The 26,502-nt window shown below is 42.4% G+C and overlaps 1 protein-coding gene across 3 annotated transcripts in view; it reads left to right on the top strand.

The window, feature by feature from the left end:
* plekha7a (pleckstrin homology domain containing, family A member 7a) overlaps positions 1–26,502 on the top strand; it is a 140,474-nt gene that overhangs the window by 110,086 nt on the left and 3,886 nt on the right. For all 3 annotated transcript variants that reach the window (XM_061076964.1, XM_061076965.1, XM_061076966.1), the window contains 16 exons: positions 6,620–6,801; positions 8,444–8,998; positions 9,667–10,222; positions 11,307–11,390; positions 14,320–14,373; positions 15,848–15,913; positions 17,767–17,847; positions 18,433–18,582; positions 18,796–18,897; positions 19,111–19,222; positions 19,756–19,886; positions 20,027–20,221; positions 20,354–20,450; positions 20,939–21,021; positions 23,233–23,490; positions 26,304–26,477. In XM_061076964.1, the coding sequence (XP_060932947.1) occupies positions 6,620–6,801; positions 8,444–8,998; positions 9,667–10,222; positions 11,307–11,390; positions 14,320–14,373; positions 15,848–15,913; positions 17,767–17,847; positions 18,433–18,582; positions 18,796–18,897; positions 19,111–19,222; positions 19,756–19,886; positions 20,027–20,221; positions 20,354–20,450; positions 20,939–21,021; positions 23,233–23,490; positions 26,304–26,477 (2,880 nt within the window). The remainder of the gene's footprint in view (positions 1–6,619; positions 6,802–8,443; positions 8,999–9,666; positions 10,223–11,306; positions 11,391–14,319; positions 14,374–15,847; positions 15,914–17,766; positions 17,848–18,432; positions 18,583–18,795; positions 18,898–19,110; positions 19,223–19,755; positions 19,887–20,026; positions 20,222–20,353; positions 20,451–20,938; positions 21,022–23,232; positions 23,491–26,303; positions 26,478–26,502) is intronic.

The raw sequence follows: 26,502 nt of genomic DNA, 5'->3' as shown, positions 1-26,502 counted from the left end.
GCAACTGGACTTGCTTGTGTCTAATTACCTACAATATGTACACATGTACAACTCCTGAAGATACCATGACCTGAATGACTAAGAAGTGTTACTGATACATTGGGTACATGGTATATATTTACCCAAGAATGGTTTAAGGCTTGTCTATTTAACTGGAGTTTTGCACGCTTGTGTCTTGGAGCTTTTTTGTAACTGGGACTCACTGCAATGACACTAAGCAGGAAAATGTCTTTAGGTCAAAATTATTTGTCCAATTACATATTTGTTTTTGTATTCCTGATGACCCCAAGTTTATAATTATAATTGTTTCATGATAAGGCTGTCATGGTAAAATCAAAGAGGATATTAAAATAAAAACTGAAATATGAGTTTAAAATGACAGTTAAATCAGATATTCTCCTACAATCGTGCTCTGCACACTCCTCAGCACTCACCACCTGTTGTAGTGATGTCTATTACTACTGCCTGTCTGTCAGTGTCTTTATTGAGACAGACAATATCCTCTGGAATGGCATGAAGGCTTTCCATTCCCCCAGGCGCAGGTCTCTCTGAGTTGAGCCTGAAACGTGTGAAGTTAAGAGGCGGACTTAGTGTGCATACCGCGCACACATGTCCACAGTCTTTACTTTAGGCCTCAACTTCACTCGTGCTTTTAAACAAACATTTTATGTCCCACCTACATCGTTTTTTTGGCTTTGCCTTTGAATTTTTGCAGCGCTCAAGATCCCCTTACTTCTCACTCCTTAAAGTTCTTTATAAGAAGTCTTCATGTGTGAATATTACAATGTATGTAAAATTCCCCACCTCCATTTTCTCACTTCAAACTGAACAAGTCGGTATCGCCCAGTGGACTTGGGGCATAAAGTGGAAGATGTATTGAATCCTAATCCATTAAATGTAATTTATTCATATCATGTGATATGAAAATAAACTTTTATTAGGATTTAAAGTGCTGCTCAGTGACCCCAGACCAGCAAGTCAACAATTAGTCACCGATGTGGGCCGATGGTGGGTATTAGACTGGTGTTAAAGTGTGTGAATGCTGCACCTCCTGACTATCAAACCAAACAACTCCCCAGCCTACAAATCTCCGAGCTTCGACAGCCTCCCACCCAGTCCCCCCCCGTCCCCTATTCACCGAATCCTCTCCCCTCTCTTGTTCTCATTGGTTGGCTGCTCGACCGGGACTTCCCTCCCTCGCTGTGAGTGTGTCGTGTCATCCAGTGACAGTCCTCCCATAAATAGGTACTCTACGCTCTCATGTGCTCTCTCTTTAGATGTAAACCTTATATATCCTTGTTGTCTACCGTTGGTGTGGCTTTATTGGGTCCAAACATGACAGAATATACACCTGCCTTGTATATTTCTGTTTGGTTTTTGATGCATGTCCTGAGAATAACATGTCATTTTGGCTGATGTGGTTGTGTTGTTTTGTTGTCTTTTTTTCTTTTATCCCCCTCTTTCTCTCTCTCTCTCCCTCTTTCCATCCTTGTTATCACGATATGAATCATTGTTTTTTTTTTTGGCCTCTCTGGTTTTTGGGTTTATCCTTTATTTGCCGTCTCCCCCATCTGTCACATCAGCATGCAGGTTTCCGACGACGTGGAGAAAAACTTTGTTATTCAGAACTCAGAAATGAGGAGCAGAAAAATAATGTTGAAAAGCTGTAGGAGATCTTTCACTGTGAATGTAGCTCATAAAACCCCATGGTCACTCGAATATTGAATCTTTCTGAAGCAGCTGCTCTTTTAAGGAACTTAGAAGTAGAGAAACCTTTTAAATTCTAGCTTCCTATTGGGATTTATTTTCTTATATACAGCAAGAATAAAGAAATCTGTAATGATGCTGAATATTTCTCTAAAGCAGGCAGGATATCAAACTGAAATGCCCGCAAGGTTTTCTTGTCTTATATTGGTGGTTTTCATTGTAAATTTAGTTGCAGGTTTTGGAGAATTTACCTTATCAGGAGCTTTGTGGCGCTCTGGCTGCTGGGGCTTATCTCTAAGAGCACAATGACTCTTTAAATAGTGTGTTTGTGTGACAAAGTGTGTGTGTGTGTGTGTATGCGTGTGTGTGTGTGTGTGTGTGTGTGTGTGTGTGTGTGTGTGTGTGTGTGTGTGTGTGTGTGTGTGTCAGGGGCTGTTCTCAGGAAAAGAGCTTGCACTATTGTCAACCCTTCTCAGTACAAGAAGTGAGTGATATTTTTTTAGTTGTAGAAATAAACTGAAGGGGAGAGAGAACAGAAAATGGAAGGAAGTGATTAGGGATGGAAAATAAAAGGCAAATAAAGAGAGGAAGTGATAGGAATAACAAAAAAAAGGGGTGGAGGGGAAGAAAGTGAAGAGGGCAAGTTGTGGTGAAGGAAAGAAAATTTTGACTTTATTGTGTTTTTTTTTCCTGAAGCATGATTTTACAATATAGCGGACAAAACAAACAATAATTAGAAACACCCTGAAGACTGCCACCACCTCCCACACATGTAAACACCACAGAGACGAAACAAAGGCTGGCTGTGCATGATTCAGAGCGTAGGTGTGTCGGCCATGCACTCTCAGACCTGAACGACCCTCTCAGCATTCCTGCTAAAAGAGAGGCAGAGACTTCCAGTGTTATTTTAGACCGCTGGTGGTGTGTGTTGCATTTTGTCACCATTGTGTGCGTGTCTGTTTACTCTGATGTAACTAAAATAGGGTAAATACGAGGCTGGTGACTTGGCGTTGAAATAACAGGGCTTTCAATTGTCTGTGTGGCGCGATGAAGGTCGCATGAGTGTGTATCCATGGCTTGTTTGCAAAATGAAGTAATTTCTCGCTGCAAGTCAGCATGAGAGTAGGATGTGGAATTAGGGTTTCAGGCTTGGGTAAAAGATTCTGTGACTCAGATTAGTGACGGAATTCAGTTTATTCGACATATTACCACAGAAATGTGTGTCTATGCCTCTGGACTCAGTGTGTGTGTCTGTGTGTGTGTGTGGTGCACATGCAGACCAATATCTCTGCACGTGCCTGAACATCTGACTCCATCTCTCATCAGGCAGCCTCATTGTGGCTATAAGAGGCCATCTGTCAGAGTGCTGGTGGTGAGCAGGCTTGTTTTGACAGCTGCTTCCTGAGGATGCCGATATTCTTCTCCCCGAGATTTTGAGGGCGTTGTCGGACACGTCCACCGTTCGTTTTTTAAGATGAGCTAAATACTTTCCCTGCCTGTTTCCTGTCCTCTGATCTACCTAAACACATCTCCGTGCCCCACAGTGACCGAGCCAGGTGCTTACTTTCACATCTGTTCACATCTGTGGGTTTTTCCTCTGTGTATCATTGAGGTCAAACATGCAATACAGTTTAGAAAAATACACTAGTCTCTATCTTTCACAGTGAAACAGCAGTGCAACACCAACTTCAAGACCATGCAAGCTGCACCGAAGATATAAATGTTTCATTAAGCATTAGAATAACAGGGGTTGGTCGTCCAGGACAATGAACTCCACAAGTTTGTTGTTTATGTTTTGTGCTTTGGGGCCATCTTTGTTGAATTTATAACGTCGTTCGAATGTGGTTTCCAAAGTTTTCCGCGCTGGCCAAAGCTAAACTACTGCAAATCACTTCTGCTTTACCGGTCGACAAACAGTACTTGCCAGTGGCAGAGGAGCGAAGAAGAAGTGATTTCCCTGAAAAGATACTATCAGTTTCATCTGGGTGAGACATGGTATAGTGTCAGTATATAGATTCACGTACTCGCTGATGCCCAACATGGTATTTTCTGAGGCATTTTCAATGCTAGTATCAGAACATCTGTAGCAATTGGGGCCTGATTGAAGCAAGTAGTTTAATCTACTCCCAAATGGAATCAGAGCAGAGAAGTACATCTTCAAGCTTGTGATTTTAAAGTCATTTTATTAGGTCTCAGTGGCAGCCATTGATATGAGTTGTTTCAGCAGCAGGGTTTCCAGAGGGGAGGTGGATGTGTCGAGCTCTTTGGAGGAGGGACGTTTGTTAGTGTGCGTGTCTGTACCTGTGCTGGTTTGTAGTAACAAGGATAGAGACGTCTGTGTTTGTATGTCATAAACTTGTTCAGTGTGCAAATTAAACGACATAAATGGATGTTGTGTGTTTCTTATTATCATCTCACTGCAGACAAGAAGCCAAATCGCTGGGGTGTCACACTCATTTTATCACAATATAAACCAAATTAATAAATCACAGAGAAATTAGCGCATTGCGGCCGCAGCGGATCTCAAACGCAAAACTCCACACACACACTCACACACTTATTATCCTACATTCATTATTCAGTGAATGAATTAGGGTAGAGATGATTTTGTGTTTAATTACTATTCATTTGCATGCATCTGTTGTTGAGTTGGCTCTCTCGTACGTCTCCTGCAGCCACTGAAACACTGACAGAAAGAAGGAGGGAAGAAAGGGGGAAAGTAGGGCATTTCAAAAGTGGTGCTGTGTTCAGTGGAGAGCAACTGGCTTTAAAACGTGCTTCTAACAACCTTACTTTTACAGCAAGGGCATATTTATCAAGGATAGAAAACAGCATTTAGTTCCATACTCTTCCCTGAATTTCTTACTTTGATGCTGTGTTGTCTCATCCCTGTGCTTACCAAGCCATAATATGATTTCACTGGCATCAGGTAATATATATTATTTTTTGCACAGCTAATTGATAGGCATTTTCTGAGTATATGAATTATCAAACAGTAAATATGTTGGACCTTGAGGAAGAAATATGTAACACAAGAATTATCTATTTATAGTGGTCTCTCTAGACCAAAATGCTCTGCAGGCAGAATCTTGTTGATTTTGGAGAACGGCTCTCATTTTACTTCAGCATGAAAATAAACAATTATGAGCAGTAATTATGTTATCGCTGGTATTGCTCTCTACCTACACAAACTAAATACAATTTGAACTCCGTCTCATGGGCTTTGGCTAACGTATGAAATAATTTTTCCGAGAAAACGGATGCTGAATAAAGTAATCGTGTGAAATGGCCACCACCATCACCAGCTCTAGTCACTATCTTGAAGGTTTGGAGCTTGGCAGGTCAAGTACTGTAGGGTTTATCTCAATTAATTTGCTGATAACAGCGTCCTGACTGGAAACTTCTGAGTGTTTGCTGGTCAGAAAACCAAAACAACTAGAATGGCACTCAGAAGAGTGCACACCTCCGTCAGGACCCAACACTCCCCTTAAATTCATGTAGCACCAAATTGAACACACTATCCCATCAATCAGTTTTCTATATGTGCCAGATTTTTTTTTATAATAATTAATGAAGCCCCATTAACAATATCCTGAGAAATCAATGAACCTCCAGTAATGTTTAAGACGGAAACAAATTCCTGGATTTACACCAAAATTGAATGGAATCTCTCGTTCTTCCACCAAGTTATATGGAAACCATTACAGTTGTTTTTGTGCTATCTTGTTTACCATCAAACAAACCAACCAAATAACAAATGGACAGCAGTGAAAACAAACCACCTCCTTTGTGGAGTTTATAAAACCCTGTAGAATGTAGTCGAATACAAATTTTCTGAGATTGTCTATGAGAGCGACTTCTTAAAATTAAACCACATTATTTAATCAGTTGTGAAAATCAACGTATTGATCGGTGCCGTCTTAAGGTTAGAATTACCTGAAAACAGATAAGTGAGGTCTCACAGGGGATTTCAGACTTGGTTTAAAATTAGAAATTTGATTAAAAAACATTCAATAATATTGATGCAGATGCTGCAGTTAAACATCATCCTATAAGACCAGATAACACAAATTCTACTACAGGCTATAAACCTATAGTATTATGGAGCATGCATCTCGCTCTGCAACATCACACATTTTACAGTGTGGCACTTTTTTTATATTCTGCTCACTGAGTCTTTAAATCCTTTCCAATGATGAATTGGAGCAGATGTGCTCTCGGCTGTCACACCCTGACAACAACAGCGTGTTAGATCACCGAGCTAATAGCCTTCCTACTGCGCATACAAAGAAATCTCCATCCTAAGTTTGAATATGCCTGTCACGGGCTGGCCCGGTAAATCACAGAGCACAATTACGTTGTCAGGGTGTGGGAGCTAATCAGCCTTGTACTGTAAATTGCCTCCACACCATTGTTATTCATGTTTTTACATTATTTTGTGAGACATATTGTAGTAGGAAGTGTATCGAGCATAATTTAAAATATATCTGTTGATGCTCGTTAACAGCCCATGTATATGTCCTCAGTTGGTTTCTAGGTGTACATGCAGGAAGAATCAGGTTTGTGAGGACACTTTGGGGTTGGGCGTTCTTTTTTTTCTCGCATTCATTTTTTCCAATCTCCATTGTACCAACGTATCTTTCCTGTCATTGGTCCAGCGTTGTGGCTTTGTTGGTCGTAAGTGGCTGGCATTTCTTTGTCTCTGTATTTCTATTGTGTGGTTTTCTTCACCGGCTCTCTCTGTATTGGTGGATGCTCATGTGGCCCTTGATGTTCCTCTCGTCGGATGGCATGGCATCTCCCTGTCTCTTTGAACCAAGCTGCAGCTCGTCTAACGCAACGGCCTCTCAGCTGAGTTCTCGGCCTTGCTCCGACCCTGACGCTGACCCCCCCCTTTTCTCTCTTCCCGTAGGCTAGCCACACTGGTATGCGGTCGTACATTTACAAGCAGAGCTCTGTGATTGGCTCCCAGGCGGAGCACAGTGGGATGCGGACGTATTACTTCAGCGCTGACACCCAGGAGGACATGAACACCTGGCTGAGGGCCATGAACCAGGCGGCAGTGATGCAGAACCACAGCGATGCGTTCATCAGGTGGGGCGACATGAGCACACACACACACACACACACACACACACACACACACACACACACACACACACACACACACACACACACACACACACACACACACACACACACACACACACACACACACACACACACACACACACACACACACACACACACACACACACACACACACACACACACACACACACACACACACACACACACACACACAAACTGAACACACACCTTACAAGAGTTCATTCTCCCCAAATTTTCTCCACATTAAATTTGACATCTTCTCTCAGTACATTTTGATATTATTGTAGTGCTGTGGTGATTTTGGTTCTACATTTCCCAGAGATCAGATAGTTTATGTACTGACTAAATATATTTAACTATCTGCACTTAAATCCTTTTTCACCCATAATTTACAATCCATAAAAAAGGAAATATGCTAGGCATATGATAGAAGCAGTTGTTATATCCTATAAATATGCCTCCAGTAAAGTGTTGCCATATGTCTCTATATGACGCTGGTTCGTTGGAAAACATCCCACTGCTGTTTGTTTAATCACTGTCGGTCCTGATGTTACAGCATATGAGTGAAGTGCATTTGCTTATGTGCGTTCTTTCAAAGAGCTATATTCCAATGTTGTGAAATGCTGTTTTCAGACGAGCAGTGGCTTCCTCAATGCATAATTCATGTGTTGACGAGGGGAGGTGGCACAGATCAAATACGTCCCATCATTTTGCTGGCAGCCTCAGACAGCAGCATCTTGCACCACCTCGTTTTCACTGTTTGAAAATGCCTTAAGACTACACAGCTGTTAGTGAGTGACAGGCTGAAGACAGTAACCAGATGGATTTTTTTTTTGTTTCAGGCATTTTCTTGTTAGAAGAAACTTAAACAGTAATATCAGTGTTGCACTCCTCTTTCAGGAGTTGCGTTACTTTTACAACATGTGAATGTGCCTTTAATACATTATCTGGCAACACAATACTTCAAATATGAAAGTGACTGTCTTGCATGCTCCATTTACCAGTGTCTTACATGGACAGACCTTTCACCATCGTGCTAATATACATATATATTGACTCTCTTCACACACCAGTTGCTGGCAGGTAGTATCCTGTCACCTGAGGATGTTGAGTCTTTAAAACAAAAATGTCAGCCTGTGCCTCATTGAATTTCAGGGACCCGATTATTTCTCAAAGCCAAGTGCGTCTTGTCATGGGGAATTTCAGTGACGCTATTCAAAGTCAAGTCGTGGATATGAGTATTTGCTTGTCATCTGCCCTGCTTTGAGATGCCCTGTGATATTTATCTCTGGCCTTATAGCTGTTAATGGGGCTAAAAGTTTCTCTTTCATGTGCGATTCATCTAGTTAAAATTCAGTTCGACACCACAGAACAAAGACTAAGGCCCCTGAAATGGTGGAACACAAGGGATATAAGGAACGTGATCAAATGAAACAGAATTGGTGCTTATTATATAAAAGCCCCCGGAAATCTTTTGAGAAGTTGGAGCTGTCAGTGCAACTGCTGCAGTTAATTCTCGCAGGATTCTAACTCATACAATGTTAAAGTGAGAGTTACAAAAGGTGTAAAAGTGTAAAAGGTCTGTATACCTCCAGGCTTTTCATGTAATCTCTGCTCTCCGCAGACCATCTGACAAGTTAGAGAAGTTGAACATTTTGCCGCGGCAGGCTGTTCCGCAGACGAACCACGTAAACCACCACAACACCAAGGCTTCAGAATCCGACAGCAGCCAACCACTCATCCACGAAGTCCTCCTGGAGCCAATGTACCGCGAAGCAGAGGAGTTCTGCAGCTTCCACAAAGACTCTCCTTCCACCCCTGTGCTGGAGAACCCCATAGGAAGCACTGGCCTGGAAATGGACACGCACACCTCCCTCCCCTCACACCTCACACCCACCGCCCTCTTGCTGCAGGACCCCGTGTCGGCCTCGGCCCCCGTGTCCAGGGTGCCGTCCCGAGCGCCATCACGAGCCGCCTCAACGCTCCCATCCAGCATCTGCACAAGGAACGGCCTTGTGCAGACCCCCAGCCCCATCCTGGAGCCCAACGGGATTGCAGCAGGGACGTACCAGAGGGCCCCGTCGGTGCCCCCTGCTGACGCACAGCAGCATGTGCAGAGGAGAAACACACTGGAGCAAGTGGAGCAATGGGTCAAAGTGCAGAAGGCGGAACAGAAAGGGTGAGTAACTGTCATGTAGGTGAAATGATTTTCTAGAAAAGATTTATTTATTATTTTTTAATTTTTTTGAACAATGTGTTTTTATTAATTTCCAATAAGAACCAACAAAACATTGACACATACCACACACGTTGCACAATGAAATGCAGGCGAACTTCACTGCATACACATACATACAAAAACACAAATAAATAAATAAAGATAAACACGCACACAAACATACATACCTACGTAAAATAATAACAATAATAAATAAAATAAAATAAAAATGTCACACTCGATATCCCTACAGATAGATATAATCTACCGTTGCCTGAGAAAGTCCATTAAGGGTGCCCACACCTCTTCAAATTCCTGTGCTTTACCACTGATTACAAAGGTTAGCTTTTCTAATGTAACATACATTGCCATCTCTCTAATCCAAGATTGTGTAGACGATACTTCAGTCTGTCTCCAAGATAAAGCAACCATCCTCCTGGCCTGCAGGAGGCCAAAGTTGATCAGAGTCTTACACTTAGAGTTGACAGAAAAGCAATCTGTGTATATCCCTAAAATACAAAGTTTTGCTACGCAGGGTATCTGAAAACCTGTCCTATTATGTGTGCGTGTTTGTTTTCTGTTAATTGGAAAAAGTCCTCCTAATGTGTCCTCCTGTTGCTATTTAACAGCCCCCCCTCCAGAGAGAACACCCTCCCGCGTCGCACACCACCAACCCAGCACAAGTTCACCACTCTGGACGCATATCAAACTCTGCCGAAGACCCCTCGGCAGAGTCCCACACCCGCCCGACTCGGCGAGTACAAGTACGCCCAGGACCGCCTGAGCCACTTCCGCCTCACCCCGGAGCAGTGCGTCCCCGGGTCCAACACCGTGTGGCAGCTGTACGAGTGGCAGCAGCGTCACCAGTTCCGTCACGGCAGCCCCACGGCGCCTATCTACACCCCGGCCCCGGACTATCCCTTCGGTCCCCGCCCCCCCTCCACCGTGCCTCCCACCTCTTCACTCCCCAGGTCCGAGGGCCATCCTCGCTGTGTGTCCGTTCCACCTTCATCTGCAGACATCCCCCCGCCGGGGCCCCCACCAGGTACCAGCCGAACCCTGTCACCCACACGGAGGCCGCACACGCCAGCTGATCGGGTGACAGTCCGACCTGTGGGTGAAAGGTCAGTGTTGGACATCCCCTTCACCGTCTCCCCCCGGAGGAGCAAATCTCAGCTGTTCAAGGTAACATAACGTCTCACAGCAGCACAACCAAAATCCACGCTTTCTACAAACAACACGAGGTTTAACTCGCTGAGATAAAACACACATGCTGTAATGTTGTGTTAGTAAACAACACAGGGGTTTGGTTTTACTACACAGGAATTATCTTCGATCCGTCACTCACACCAAAAGAACAAGACATGATCAAAACATCTATTATTGAGAATAAAGTGCTGTTCTCTCTGCACACAGAGACATTGTTGACACAAAGCAACATTTTAATTTTGGCAAATCATTCAGTTCTTAATCAAGGAATTGAGAGGAAATTGTAATGTGAGCAGATAAGTTGGTGTTTTTGTGACCGGTGTTTAGCTCACTGTCTTATCTATTGTGTACGGCCAACTGTCTGACTCTACAGAGCTCAAACAATCTATTATTTAATCAAGTACTAATACAAGAAAGATGAAAAATGAAGGTACTTCAAAAGAAAGGCTCATGTATGAATTAGTACTGTATAGATAACATAGATATTGTTGATTAGACATATCATCTGCATAGCTCAATTCCTTTTGCATTCTACTGCATGGATCGTGTGAAATAAATACCATCTGTTTGTGCTCTTCCAAAGATTAGACGATGAAACCTTTTTTTTTTCTTTTGTCAAGTGCAACAATATCAAATAGAAAAGTTTTTGAACCAGAACAATGTCAGTCATTCTGACAGTCTGGGGCGGATGCTGGAATTGTGCTCCACTGATCAGAATAATTGTTTTGGTGCCTCGGGTACAACGAGTACAATTATATACAAATCCTCGAGGCATCGTGTCTGTTAAGTTACCTCAACTGTATCAGGCATGAAGAAATGTTTAGAAAAATATTTATATTACAAATACATTCTATACATACGTGTATTTGCCTTGCAAAGGGATGCAAACTAACAACCCCATTAGTCGTTGCATATCTCCCTATTAAAGTGAATGAGAAAACACCAATATGCAAATTTACTTGTTCCACAAGTAAGTTGGTTTTGCACAATGTGCCATGTGAGAACAAGAATAAAGTGTGTTTGTGTGTGTGTGCGTGTGTGTGTGTGTGTGTGTTGTCAGGCTTCTACTATCGAGAGACGGTCAATGCCTTCCTCTGGCTACATCACACACACAGTTAGTGCACCAAGCCTTCACGGCAAAACGGTATGTTTTACTCATCTATACATAAAACATGCATGTTTAGTGCAAGTATTGGCATTTAAACTAACTTTGCATTAGATAATAGTTACTTCAATATTTGTTGATTATGTATTACTTTGCTTATCTACTATACTTTTGTCACTAGCTGGAAATTGAAGCATAAACCTTAACGTCTAAAGAGACTTGGGATTTAATGGTGTGAACTGAGGAAATCTCATGTGCATTATTTCTCTGCTATGAGTAACATGTAATCTGATTATGACCCAGCATATGTGAAGTTGGCTGAAGTTGAACTTGTGGGAGAAGTGCTTCTTACGACTCTGTAGTTTCTATGTCCCTCCCTTTTGTTTTCTACTCCATTAATCCTCCTTAATTTAGCTCTGCTTGTTCGTATTAGTCCCATTACAGTCGGACTGCTAGCACTGTGTAAGGACGTTTCACTGAAGCGTGGTGTGGTCAGTATTATGATTTGCCAGATTGAATGTCTTGTGGTGCCTGACAGCCCGAGGAGCTCACTCTCCTCCTCATTCAGCTGCGCCGGCATCAGGCCAAGATGGCCTCCGCACGCCAGCACACACTAACCCAGCTCCAGCGGCTCAACGGTCCCACAGATCCCTTCCACCACAATCACCTCCTCGCCACTACCACCACTAGCAGCAGCCCCCTCCTCAGCTCTGGCCCCTCTCCTGTGTCCCAGCTTGGACATGTGGGCCTCTCAGCCATCCTAGGCCCTTACAACACTAAGGTGGGGGCCCCCGCGGCACGCCTGCCTTCCCCTCATGTTACCAGGAGCTGGGAGAGGTTGCCATTAAACATACTGCCGGACTACATTACAACTAAATTATTTCTAACTTAGAACTCATACAAATTCCTCTAAACTAATAGACTTTCAACATTTTCCTGTTGAGAAATTCATATTTTGATGTGCTGTCCATGGCTCTTTGTATGGGTCTGCCTGTCTCTGTCCTTCTGTCTTCCTGTCTTCCCAACACTGGTCCAGAGTGAACTGTTTTAACAATGGCTCTGCATGAGTAACTAGATTAGCAGTCAGTAGAGCTCATAGGGCCAAAAGTGTCCTCATGAAACCACATTTAAATTCACTAGATCCATACTTTTATGATTATCTGGACCAAAGTACACACACTTATAAATATCAGTCCCCTAAATGTTTTCATCAAGATCCATGAATTTACTCTGAGAAATCGACTCAACAAATCTCACAATGTTACAGACAAATTCCCGGATCTGCCCCCTGATCCAGATCTGCACCAATATGTAATGGGTTCTTCTCAGACCCATACCACATACTTCCACGAGTTTCATGTTAAACTGTTCAGTAGTTTTCTTCATAATAGTGCTTACTTTTTGACAGACATACAAACAAATAAATACAAAACTCTGTCATTGACTTACCTAGAGACGCCTGTCTCCGTCTTTTTCAGATGAAAAACCCTATAGCCTTTCTTCTCGTCTTATAGTTGTAGTCTCTCGCACATGGTGCTACATTATTTGTCTGCTCCCTGATCCAGATCTAAGATTTAACGAAACCAAAACATAAGCCCCTTGGCGGAGGGACTAAAGACCATCCCATTAGGATAAATTCTAAGCATACCATCTCAGTTTTGGACGTGGATTTCTAGAATAAAATAATAAATAGTATGTCAACTCTTTTCAATGAGAACCGATTCTTTCACTGGTACTCTCCATCACAATGACCTGCTTATTCCGCACCTGCAGTCGTCTCTGGGAGCCGGATGATTAAGATATCAATTTAGTAAGAGAGCTAAATCCATACACAGAAAACAAACAGCAGTTTTTGCAGCCTAATACCAAATGAAAATATATTCTAACCTTTAAATCCAAATTTCTCGGAGATGCCTGTCATTATTCGAAAACCACGATGTGTAGACTTGAAGAACATTATGACTGAATCTGCCCATTGACTCTCATCATCACTCATGGATCTGACCAAGAAGCACCAAATATGAAAAGCACGACTGTTGACAGCAACACATAGACTGCGGACGTTTTCACTGGTCTCATTTTTCTCAAGTCATGCTATGATCCTATAAAGGTAAAGTACAAATTCCCATTGTGCAGACTTACTGAACAAAGGTTTCATATTAACTGACATCTCCTCCATCCACATTCACTCTCACTCTTAAGCCAGACCTGGAACTCCCGGTTGATCCTGTACGTCTGTAACTGTAAATACATGTGTAAAAGTGAAATAAGGCTGAAAAATCAAATCTTTAATAATTAAAAAAAATGAACAGACACAAAAGTTGCTGCATCAACACCTGGTCACAGTATATTAGTGGCAACCTCTCACCAAAAGCTCCCGTGCTTTAGACGTGTGACGTTGGGCATGGTTAGCGCCGGCCTGGCTGCCGCTATAGAACCATCCACTTATTTTCCATGTGCTGTCTTTGGCTGGTCAGTTTCCTCATTACGCTTCTAGTGACACTGTCCATAGCATGTCGCACTGCTAACTTTTCAACATGCACAAAGCCATCCCATGCTTTGGCTGACTGGCTGACTGTGGATGTCAGTCTTCTGATGGGTAAATCCCTCGTTTTTGGCCGTACTTGGTTTTGTGTTCTTTTTGTTGAGTGACGTGAGCTGTTAAGTTTCAGGATCTGCTGCTTCTAACCAATCTGGTTTGTGTTGGTGTTTTTGCTTGTTGCAGTAGAAGCCCCTAAGCATCGCTGAGCACATGATAAATGCCAGTTTTTACTGTAATTATGAGTGTTGTGATGCATGTTAGAGCAGGCATGTATCAGCAGTGAAGTGTATCATGCTGGATACACAGATATGTCAACATCCTGGGGATTAAATTGTCAGAGAGGTGTTGGGGAATTCAACTCAGATGTGAATTATTTAATTCCTGTTGACATAAAAAAATCTGCATTCCCACATGTCTCCCCTTCAGACCGATGACACCTACATGCAGCTGAAGAAGGACTTGGAGTATCTTGACCTAAAGGTGAGATGTGGACATGGACAGAGTTTATGCCCTGATCCCTGTTAGTCATTTAAAAAACTGTAACTTCTGCTGTGCCTTTTTCTGATTTGAAATGTCTCCAGCTTGCACTAACTCACTCCCTGTTTTCTAACTGACAATCATTTGACCCAACACCTTAGTGTGTTACAGCTACAAACAGAGGTGTTCAGGCGTGTGCGGGACAAAATATCCCCCCAGATCTTGCAGTGATCTTCTTACTCTTCGGCGGTTTTAGAAACATCTCACAAAAGCAGCCGCCATTTTGTGACTGCGGCACTATGTCTGTGATTTTGTTTTTAACTCCCAGATCAGAGCTCTAGAGCCCCTGATCCTCGCAGTTCACAGTTTACTACTGCACTGCACTGCTGGGCCACTCAGGCCTCTAATGAACGTAAGCTCTCTGTGTATGTGTGTGGGTGTGTGTCTATGCAGAATGCGCACTGCAACTAAAGTGTAACGATGTATCGCAGTGTGTCAGTGAGTGTGTGTGTGTGTGTGCGCTTGTGCATGTCTCTCCAGTGTTGAGAATAGGGACGCACGGGTGGAGTCTGTATGTGAGTGTGCGTGCTCGCATTTGTAGAGAGTCTATGTTCTAGAAAGTCCATCCCATTGCTTACAGTACCACATTCACCTCCACGCGACCTTCGACCTGTCCACCCCCTCCCTCTCATGTGGCGATGTTGGCGATGCTGTTGCGTAGCCGGCATGGGATGGCTCGGCAGTGCATGTGCTGTGGCTGTGGCCCGGTGGTTGTAAAGCCAGCTGCTTCTCCCATCGTCTCTGAAACACTGGACCTCCTTGACAATAACACAGGGCTCTACTGTGTTACGCTTTTTAAAAACCTTTTTTCAAAGGGGAGCACACATACTCCTAAAATATAAATGTCCAAGCACAAGAAAGTGCTATCAGTGCAATATAATGATTTAACACTGTGGAATTTGCACTTTATTTCAAACTAGTGAGTGTTTCAGGAGGATATTCGAGCATTGTAGAACCCTGATCGTAAACTCAAAGTGAGCACCTGAACTCAGGCCGTCCAGATTCCTGAAACAAATACTCCAATCAGCCACAGCATTTAAATCAGTTTTAATGTTGTGGCTGATAGCTTTATTTTTCCATTCACAAAAAATACTGCAACGTTTTTGAATGGAGGGCACATTGTGCATAAATGTGTAGCTGGATACATCCTTTTGTGCAGGGCTTCAAAGTGTCCATAGCCATTGTGTTCTTCATGGCAAGAGCTGATTTTGTGTGCCAAAACTCACTCATGTTGTCATGTGCACGAGGCCAAGAGAACTTGTCACTTCTAGTCTGTGTCAGCCTCAGCCTCGTACTAGTTTCTAGCTGGTCTCTGTGCTCTGTACTTCCTCTGTTCCAGCACGAGTGTATCGTGGAGTCTGACACTTTGTTTGAGTCTGTAACTGAGCGCTGGGCATGTTTCCTTTTTGCTTCCTAGGTCGCTGGAAGTCAGACACTGAAGGAGTCAGGGAAACCTGTCAAGGTTGCAGAAAGTGACGTGGATGTAAGTACAAGCTTCACAACCTTTTACAGAGTTAGTGTCATTAACTTAAAACCCGCTCTAATTTTCACACTGTCCAAGAAGATCTAATTTAGGTCCAGTTAGTTTGTGAGAACTCGCTAGATTATTTCAAATCAACACTATTTAACGTTCACTGAGCAACAGCGCCCTCTGCAGCCGAACATGGCGATTCATTCTGTTGGGTTCCAAGTCCCAACGATTAAGTGGTTTTCATGTTCGGACAAAACCAAGTTTACCAGTCTGTGTTATCAGAGCTCCGACTGCATAGTCCCAATCACTGAGGCTGTCAACCTTCCTCTCTAATTCTAACAGTCCGTTCCACTCACTGAACTGAAGCACATTGAATGGTGTATATTACCCATGATCCCCGGCTTTCCTAACCAGACCAAATAAGCCAAAGTCTGTTTAGAGCTCTGATATTTTAAATATTTCTGAACTTAATATCACAGATAAATGCTGTTTTTTAAAAAGCTTCCAAGTCTTTTTAACAGATGTACAGTTCAGCCTCACTTTTGAACTTGCTGGACCTGATTGTAGTCATTCAAGATGCAACTATCAGTTAGTGGCACAACTGTTGTGGGAGAATGTATCTGCTCACAGAAGTTATATAGAGAAAGACCAGGTGTTCTGGGGGAGGAGTGGGAATGAAAGAGGAATCCTTCTCCCACTAACAAGTCAGTGAACCATCAAACTCCTTTTAAGGTAAAAAGTTGCATAGTGTCTTTTTAACATCTAAGATTTTGTTAAAACTGAGAGGGAGGACAATTTTTGCTACTTTCTAATACTGCACTTGTTTGTTTGTTTGTTCAGCCTGGTTCTGATACACGCTCTAAGCTCTTTCTTGGGACAAGCGAACACAGAACTCTGGTTTGGTTAGTGGAGCAGTAAAGACTGCTTGGGGTAATTAGGGCTTAACAAATATATGGATCCTATGGTAAAAGTGTGGGAGGATGAGGTTGGCTTTTACTATAGCTTTAAGGGGAAAACAGCAGTCAGAGAGTGTTTGTGGGTAAATACCATAACTCTTTAAATGTTATAATCCAAACAATTCCCTGTAGCTATTTAAACAGTCTTGTTTTCTCTCATGAAAAGATTTCTCACTATAAGCTCCACACACATCTCTGTAAAGAATTTATGAGGTTTCTGTCTGTGATGAATATTTGATTAGATCCAACAACAACATCACCGTGGAGATAACAGGATTAATAATTTATTTCATGGAATATTAAAACTAGCATCGAGAGTCAAAATTGATGTGAATCAGTACTTTGTTCTCATCAAACTGCTCAGTCACAACCTTGTTACACTGATGTTGTGTTTTTTTTTACTGCTGGAAGATAGAGATTCAACCTTTGCCTTGAAGTTGCCGAGTTTAATCGGGGATTAATTAACAAGGCTCAGCGCTGTAACACTGTAGTTAACAGGGTCAGGTGGGTCGCAACCGCTTTGTCTAATGGGCTCACTCACAGCTATTACACGTGCACGAGTCCAGCAGAGCCACAAAATGATGAATATTTAGTGTTACACACCTGCAAGCCAGCACTCAGACATGAAAATGGAGATTTGTAATCATTAAAATTAACACATTTACATACGCATAGCATTACAAGCTTGCACAATGAGACACCCAGGTACACAAAGGAGTGCACATATGGATTTATTTCCAACAGGGGGGGCTGCTATTAAGTAAATGGGCCACTTAAATATCAGAGGTTAAAACACAGGGACACACGTGAGTGAGTGCTCGAGAAGCAGTTTATCTGAGTGAATTCACATTTCTTTCAATATCCCCTTTAGTTCCCCTTACCCACACAGCTCTGTGTCTCCACCTGCAGGTGAAGTTGAGTCGGTTATGTGAGCAGGACAAGATCCTGAAGGATCTGGAGGCGAGAATCAGCTCCCTGAAGGACGACAAGGTACAACACACACACAAACTCTGCCAGGTGTTGTGTATAAGCTCTCAGTCAATCAAACCGTCTCCTTTCTCCCCCTCACCTCAGTCACTGTGATGAGTCATAGCTGGCTTTGCTGCTATCAGTCGAGCTGCAGATGTGTGAGTCACCATCGCACGCTCAGTCCCTCAGAACTCAAAAGTAGCTTTCTTTCTAGGTTTACCATTCACAGTCATTCACAGGAAATTCTATCCAAGGAGAAGCAGGGATAGTGATTTGTCAGACGCTGACTCAAGCAGGGCTGTCCCTATATCGACAGCTCTGACCAGACACACATGACAAGCAACTGAAGCTTTATGCCTTGGATGTTGAACACACCAAAATAAATATAGTATGTTATACTAGAAGTCCTGGAATGAAATAATAATCATATGCATCCCTTCAGTTGAGTAAGAGAATGCCAAAGAAGTTGACAATAGAGACCTGCTGCCCTCTCGAGGCATTTTGGGATACCTGTTGCATGCTAATGTCATTCTTCTAGAGCAGTAAGTGAAGCGGTTGTGGTTTGTTTTCGTTGAACTCCTGCTGCTCAAACCCTCACTGCTTCAGGACAAGCTGGAGAGTGTACTGGACATGTCCCACCAGCAGATGGAGCAATTCCAGGAGCAGCCGGCCCACACCCACAAGATCGCCTATCAGCAGAGGCTTCTGCAGGAAGACCTGGTCACCATCAGGGCCCAAATATCACGCCTCTCCACGGTATATATATATGTTTGTTAAAAATACTGTGGGTCTATGTTAATATGGTGGAATAAAAAGTGTGTCCTATGCATATATCACACTATGACAAATGTGAAATCTCATATAACATGAACAAATTGCTGTACATACACACAATGCAGATGGAAATATATATCTGTGAATATATGTAACCTTTGTGTGTGGGTGTGTGTTTGTTTGTGTGTGATGCAGGAGATGGCACAGGCCTGGGAGGACTACAGCAGGCTGGAGAGATCAGTAGAGCAATTAAGGATGGTGCTGCAGACACATATGAACCACAGCGCCACTCCTCAGGTGAGGTCTGGTACTGCAGCTCAGAGCAGCTCCACCTCCACACAACAATTTCAAAATGTACATACTCTGTATCTCCACATTTCCTTTCAATCTATTAACGGGCTAAATTATATGAATTATCAAATGTGTAAGATAGAAAACCAAGTTGAACCAAGCCAGAAGTGAAAGCTACAAACATCAAGTGAATGTCTGCCTGCGTGTGTCAAACTGTAGCAGGAGAAAGCTGAGATGAAGCGCGAGCTGTGGAGGATCGAAGACGTGATGGCGGGACTAAGTGCGAGCAAAGCCAACTACAAGATCACCATTGACTCTGTCCAGAACCCAGGTAGGGAGGCCATAACAGTAACATCCATTCGGTGTCTTCTTTATTGAAATACAATACAATGGCTTTACAGTTTATGACAAATTAAAACAGACAGAAAGAGAGTTTTTAAGATGCAGTGATGCTGACGTATCATCCTTGCACACCACAACGAGGGGAAACAACAATTTCCTTTGTGTTATAAATTTGTGAGGTGCCACGCGCACACATATATATACTTTGTATATATATATATATATATATATACCTAATATACAGTCCACTAAAGATTGTCATTATAGCTGAAACACTGCACAGTGTTTCTATCAGTAAACAGCTTTCTATTGTTAACATTTACATATGTTTTAGTTTAGAGAAACTGTTTTTATAAGAGTACTCTATAGTTGACGTGTTTTTTGTTGTGTAGCTTTTGTCTGCATTTGTTGGCATCTGTTTCTAGATGTCTTTTTTTCCTCCTCTCAGAAGTGGAACAGATATTAAATCCCAAAAAAGAAACTGCTAATTCTTGATTTCTCTTTTTCTTCACATCCCCCCAGAGAGGAAATTAGTGCCTTCTGTGTCGGACCTTGCAGTGCCTTCCCATTGCACAGAGGTCCAGCCTCCTCCTCGAAGCTCCATCCCCAGGATCCTCTCTCATACTTTGCCTCACAGCACCGTGCCAAAGTGGGTGAGTGTCTCCCTTCTGCTTGTGACAGAGCAGAGATGGCTTCATGTTCAATCTCAGGAATTACTGCTGGAGTTAGTTTGATTGTGTTTATTGGTCACTACTTCCTTAACTTTTCTCCATTTTCATTTCTACTGTGTCAGGCAGATGACAGCGCTCCGCCTCGGCCCCCACTGCCCCGCCTCTATGACTACGAAGAGACGCCCCCTGTGGTGCCTCCTCTCCCCAAAGAGACCTCAGTCATCCGCCATACGTCGGTGCGTGGACTAAAACGCCAATCAGATGAGAGGAAGAGGGACAGGGAGAGTGGGCAGTATGTTGTCAATGGAGACTGTAAGGTACGCTTGTGTTTTGATTTTTAATTGAAATCTACAGGTTTTAGAAATCTGTTCCTGGGACTGGTTGATTTGAAATTAGTTTTCTTCACAAGCTGCCAATCCGACTTCCTGTCTAACCTTTTCTGGTTTCAGGCCGACTTGCGTTCTTACCTGAGTGAACCAGAGCTGCCAGGAATAAGTCACCACACAACTGGGTCTGACACTGACTACCAGTATTTCCCAGCCACAGGTATCTGATCAGTAACATGTGAAATGATTATACTGCATATTTCAGTGTTTTCTTTATTAATCCTTTTTATTAAGGCCAGTGATGATTATTAGAGACCAACAACCTGGACACAACTTATTTTAAAATATATAATGCATAAATACTGAGTAGCATCCTTTCATAAGTGTGTTTTACTTCAATTATCAAGAAGTGTACTGTGATGTGGTTTATTAAAAAAATATATATATTTTATTTGTTGCTGCTGAAGATGTGAGTTTGAGCAATGTTGATTTAAGCTGGCAGCTAGTCTGCATTGACAAGAATATTTGTCAGTTAATATGTTAAAGCTATTTCACAAGAGAAGCCTGATGTTACAGAGAGAAGGTCCAGATTTTCACTTAAAGTACAAGTCCTTTATTTTTTCCTTCAGAATTTATTTTGCATTACCACAAACTAAACGAAATGGTTTATTGTCTACATCAACATCAAATGTGATCTGTGTCTGTCAGGCTTTTCATCTCATCTGAACCAGTCCAACTCCATCTCGTCCTACGTCACCCTCAGGAGAGGTCCTGGGAGCTCGGCAGCCAAGGTGAGTCAAGACGAGGAGGATGGATGTGTCAGATAAAACCTGTGATCAGCTCGAGAAACTCAGTGCTTGCATGGGCCGGGTTTGAGTCACTTTTACTATTATCTTTAAAGTGTAACTTAACCCTTTAGTTTTAGGTGAAATGTCTGGTAATTCAAATTTACCTTGAAAAATAAACAACTTTTAAGTGTGCAGTATCACTTGAATGACAAAGTTCAGGAATAACAGTTTTAAGGGCAACATCTTCAAGTGTTAAAGACAATATCTGACCTAATGATATAATTAGGTTCTGCTGTACATCATGTCTTTATTAAGGTTTTGCTTTACAACATATCTTTTTTAATGGCGTTCTACCCCTGAAAGTTTGGATCATGGTTCATGTCTCGGTTACATTATTTGCATTTGATTTGTTTGTTTTTGGTTTCATATTTAGGGAGTGGACTAAATAATTTAATTTCATACATACATTACATACTGCAGGGTTTCCCCCAGTGCTGTATAGGCCTGGCGGTCCGTCAGGCTTTACTCCCCCCCCCGCCAGGCTAAGCGTCACTTGTTTTTTTCATTGAGCCCCGATCCACAAGCAACCATCCTATTGGTCCAAACAGTCACATGTCCCACCCAGACCCCTTCACTTACCCTCGGACATCAGAACGCTCCTTCAACACAGTGTTTTACTGAACATACGTCCCTTTCAATGACCCTCAGACATCAGAACGCTCCTTCAACACAGTGTTTTACTGAACATAAGTCAAACCAAACATAAACATAAACCTAGTCCGTTACACGATTAGGCTGCAGCTATTTGGTTTTATTTATTTAAAAATAGGGTACTTCTTATTTCATACATTTTCCACAAATATGAGGAGGACTCAAATAGCCCTACAAAGTTCTGTGTTTAATTTATTTAAAAGTAGGCCGACACTTGCCTGTGTATTTTGGTTTGTTTGTTATTTTGTTGCTTGTCTGTTTGAGTAGCTGGCTGAAAGCAAAGAAGTAGTAGGCTTACCTTTTATTGGTGACCAAACTGTTACGGTTCATTGTTTCTGAAATAAGAGACCTGACTGCTATGTTCACAGCAAACTTGATTTTTTTTTAATATTAAGTAGGGCTGCCACTAACGACTATTTTTCTATCGATTAATCTGACGACTATTTTATCGATTAGTCGATTAATCTAAACGATTAATTTTCCTCCAAAAAAATCAAATTGACCATTCCAATTCAGTTAATTTTATTTTGATAACAACAAACTGTATGTCACCATAAAATGCAGCACAAAACAAAATGTAAACAAAGGCTCAAATATTAAAGTGCAAAACTGTAGGTTTAAACTAGCAACTCCAACGTGATAAAAATAAATAAAAAAGAGGGCTTATAAGTTAAGTCAGCAGTGCAACTCAAAAAGATATCAAAGTATCTATTTAACCCCTTACCAAAATAAAAAAGTTAGGTGTGCATATTAAACAAAGTGCAACATGTTTAGAGTATAAGAAACAATGGTGTCCAGCTCAAAATCCGACTCAACCCCCCCCCCCCCCCCCCCCGCGGGTGCCTTCTAGCAGCCCTACCACCAGGCTTAGCACGTTTTCTGGGGGAAACCCTGTACTGTAATGTCCTATCATCACCTACATTGGCTGCATGTACCTATACTTGAAATTGATTGGATTGTAGATGTAGATCACTTATTGTATTTGAACATTTAACTTTTTTAATGAAGTACATAGAAAAATAGTAGCTTTCCATTTGAATGGAGAAAATGAATTAACTGCATCACTTTGTTACTTTTGTTGTCACAGAAATATCATAATGGTATCACTTATAGTTTAATAAGCATCCTTGTCATTTAATAGTTCAGTGTCACTTATATATTTGGTGAAGACTACAAGATACTGTCAGCAGCTACGGTTTAATTTTCTTCTTGTATTGTTTAATGTTAAAGTCTGAACTGTCCAAAAGAATGATTTCACTCTGCAAATGATCTGGAGCGACAGCACCTTTTGGTCAGACTCAATTTTGGCCCAATGGCCCGAGGCTCCTTTCACACCTGTTATTCTGGTTAAACTAAATCCGGTGGTTTGTAATGTATCCATGAAAAAAGGATACAATTAAAAATTGTAACTTTCTGACTGTTTTTCATCCTCTCTACTTACCACCCATCCCCTCCTTGTTTCCTTCCTGGCCTTGTGTCTGTCCTGCTTCCCTGTGTCACCAGGAGAGACCTAAGAGTGCCTTGGAGCGCCTGTCCTCACCCACAGAAGCCTCGCAGCTCGGGAGCAGCCAGCCCCGAGGACGGATGACCGCGGAGGAGCAGCTGGAGCGGATGAAGCGTCACCAGAAGGCGCTGGTTCGCGAGCGCAAGAGGAACCTCAGCCAGGGGGACCGCTCCTGCACGGGCCTCTCCACCTCCACCGTCACCACCCAGCACTCCTCCTCCAGGATGCCCTCCACCTCCTCTGACGCTCCGGCCACCGTACGTTACCCCCCTCCCCGGCGCAGCAGCAGCAGACACAGGGAGCACCACCTTCAACCCCCCTGCTGCTAAGCCATCCCGCCACATAATAACCTTGCAGGAATGCTAACACACTAGCACTGTCTGCCATGTAACCAGTGGTTGCTGACATTGGCTGCAAGCACTAACACCCCGATGGGCAGGACGTGGGTGCAGCTGGTTAGCTAGCTTGGTTAACGCTTTAAGAACAATGGGAGACAAAACAAGGGGACTGAGATGCAATGCTTGGCTGGTGTATTTGGACCGGGACAGAGTAGCTCCCTTTTTATTTTTTTAAAGGTTCGGGGGTTAAAGTGAACCGTGTTAACACTGCCCCCTAGTGGGACCTCACTGACACAATTCTGAATGTAAATCTATTGAGTAAAGGAGGGAAAGGAAGGTATCATACTTCCTACCTTCGTCTGTTTTAGCACCAGGAAGTAGAGCAAAGAGCCCATTTATGTACATCTACATACCGTGTACTTGTACACTTTTATTTATTTACTGAGGGATATTTTCAGTATACAGTTGTACAGTTCTATTTTGTAGAGATTTGGTATATAGTACATATAGAGGAGTGGTGGAAATGTTGGGATATTAAAAAAAAAAACAAGTTTTCAGGTTGATGAAATGAAGAAAGAGGCAATGCTAGTGGCACAAATCATGATCATACCTCCCTGCTTTCTTTTCTTCAGGATATATCCAAGTGCCTTTTTTTGCTGATGATCCTTTTGCCTTTGTCCCAAATTTACCTCCTTTAATCAACATTAGAATCAATCATGGTTTGCTTAACGCACACTGCAGAATCATAGGAACGATGAAGAGCTAGCATTGAGGAAGATGTAGATGACTTAAGGACGACTTTGACATGTGACCTAAAGCTAGCTTTCCGCTACATGTGCCCCCGTGGTTTCACTGAAGGATGCTAGCAAAGCTAACATGCCTGAGGTGGAAAAGCAATACAGAAACATTCAAATTGTCAAAGACTTCTGCCAAGATAATATTATATAACTACATATATTGGAATTATTATCACAGGTTCACAGACTGCTATGAGATCTGCCTGTTATCGGGAATACACAGTCTGTGATCTTCTTCCACTACATCTTCACCTCGTTTTAGTGCATATAACCATGAAAATCAGAGCTTATTTTATTGTATCTACTCCACCAGCGCAAAACATGTTTACACAGTTTTATATTTGAATTAACATCTCATTAACACAGCCTTTTCTTCTACGGAAGCTTTACTTTTGTCGTTTTACAGTGGTTGAGAATGACATTGCCGAGACTAAAGTTGGGAGGAGAAGCTTTGCTCTAATCTGAGTACTTTTTAAGTGGCCTATGCTGTGCTGTTTTATGCAACGTAAATATAGAGGAAAGGTCCAAGCAACTGGGCTGAAAAGCAATAATGCGTATGAACAAGGAGCAGACATCTTGTCATGGGAAATGTGTGTGGGAAGACTGAAGGGACAGTTTAGTACGTACAGTGCAATATTTTCACTGCTTTGCATTAAACAAATTTTAAGCTAGCGTAACTCATACTCAAATTTTGTTTAATAAATTACAGACGAATGGACTTTTTATTTTTGAACGTCCATGTGCGTGTCACAGCCCAGTTTTGGTTCTTGATGGCGCTGCTGTCCTCTCCTTGTTTTTCTGACAAGTATTAAATCTGGAACGCTTTTCTGCCAAATTGCTTCTATCCTTCCACAGCTACGTACAGTATCTAAGATATTCCAGGAAGTTGAAAGAGTAGAATAATAGAGTATAGAAACGTAGAGACATGAACAGCTTATCACCAACTAATTCTGTGTAAGTGGGAAGCAACGCACAACTCTTGTCCCTTTTTTCTTTTCTATCATGTAGAGATTTGCACTTGACAATAAAGAGTTTCCGGCTTCTGAACCTCCTCTTGGCTGTGTTCTTCCTAATCCGGTGGGGGGTTGATGAATCTGTGTCTGCATGGTTTTTCTCTCTCTCTCTCCTTTTGTGTGGGCAATTTATTCTCTTGAGTTCAACAAGGCATGGGATGCAGTGTTTCTCAGAGCATGTGAGCACGACAACAGATCAGACTCTGCTGCAGGCTACTGAAGTGGGAAGGATGCATGCATGGCTTTGATGCCCCTTGGATGGATACTCACAAGTACCGCTCACCACACACACACACACACACACACACACACACACACACACACACACACACACACACACACACACACACACACACGCACACACACTGGTGACCATTAAGGGAGAAAGATCTGCACAGACTAATCATCGGCCTGGGTCTCCTCTCTGATAATTACACTTCACATCAATATTTCAAATGTCTGTATAAACGTCTTGCTCCAGTTATTCTTGGTAGCTGAGAAACATTAAACCATATTTGTCTCCTACCTGAGGCACAGCTCACTGCAGCAACGTCACATATATAACCAAAAAGTAATTCTGTATTTTTCCAACAAGTGCTATTACCGATGTTAGTCACAGAAAGATTGTCACTGCTCCTCTTGCCTTCCACTGCTCCCTCCCTCTATCTGAATTTGTCTTTGCTTTCACTTGATTGAAGAGAAAAACATGTTGTAAGTATGTTTTTTATTAACCATCACTGATCTGTTAAAAATGACTTGGGCTGCTAATAGTGATTACAAAATCAATTAATAAGACACATTTTTTCAGTAACACTGGTGTTTTGGGATTAATTGACATAACTCGTGAACCCACATGCAGAACGCAGAGCACACGTGTGTTTTTCTGAGTCGTCTGCGTAACTCTGACTCCGGCTCTTTCTAGGTGTTTGATTGGCGGGAGGAGCGACTTGGGGCAGAGGGTCAGAGCGATGAAGGGTGGAACCCAGTGAGAGAGAGAGGCAGGATTCAGTCTGATGAGTGGGTGACGCTGACGCCCACACAGATACGAGAGGTGGACGTGGAGCCATTCGACTTCGACTTTGATATCAGCCGAGAGGTAAAGATGATGAAAATAATGATAA

This window comes from Limanda limanda, chromosome 8 (genome assembly GCF_963576545.1).
Source record: "Limanda limanda chromosome 8, fLimLim1.1, whole genome shotgun sequence".
NCBI lineage: Eukaryota > Metazoa > Chordata > Actinopteri > Pleuronectiformes > Pleuronectidae > Limanda > Limanda limanda.
This window is presented reverse-complemented; position numbering and strand designations above follow the sequence as displayed.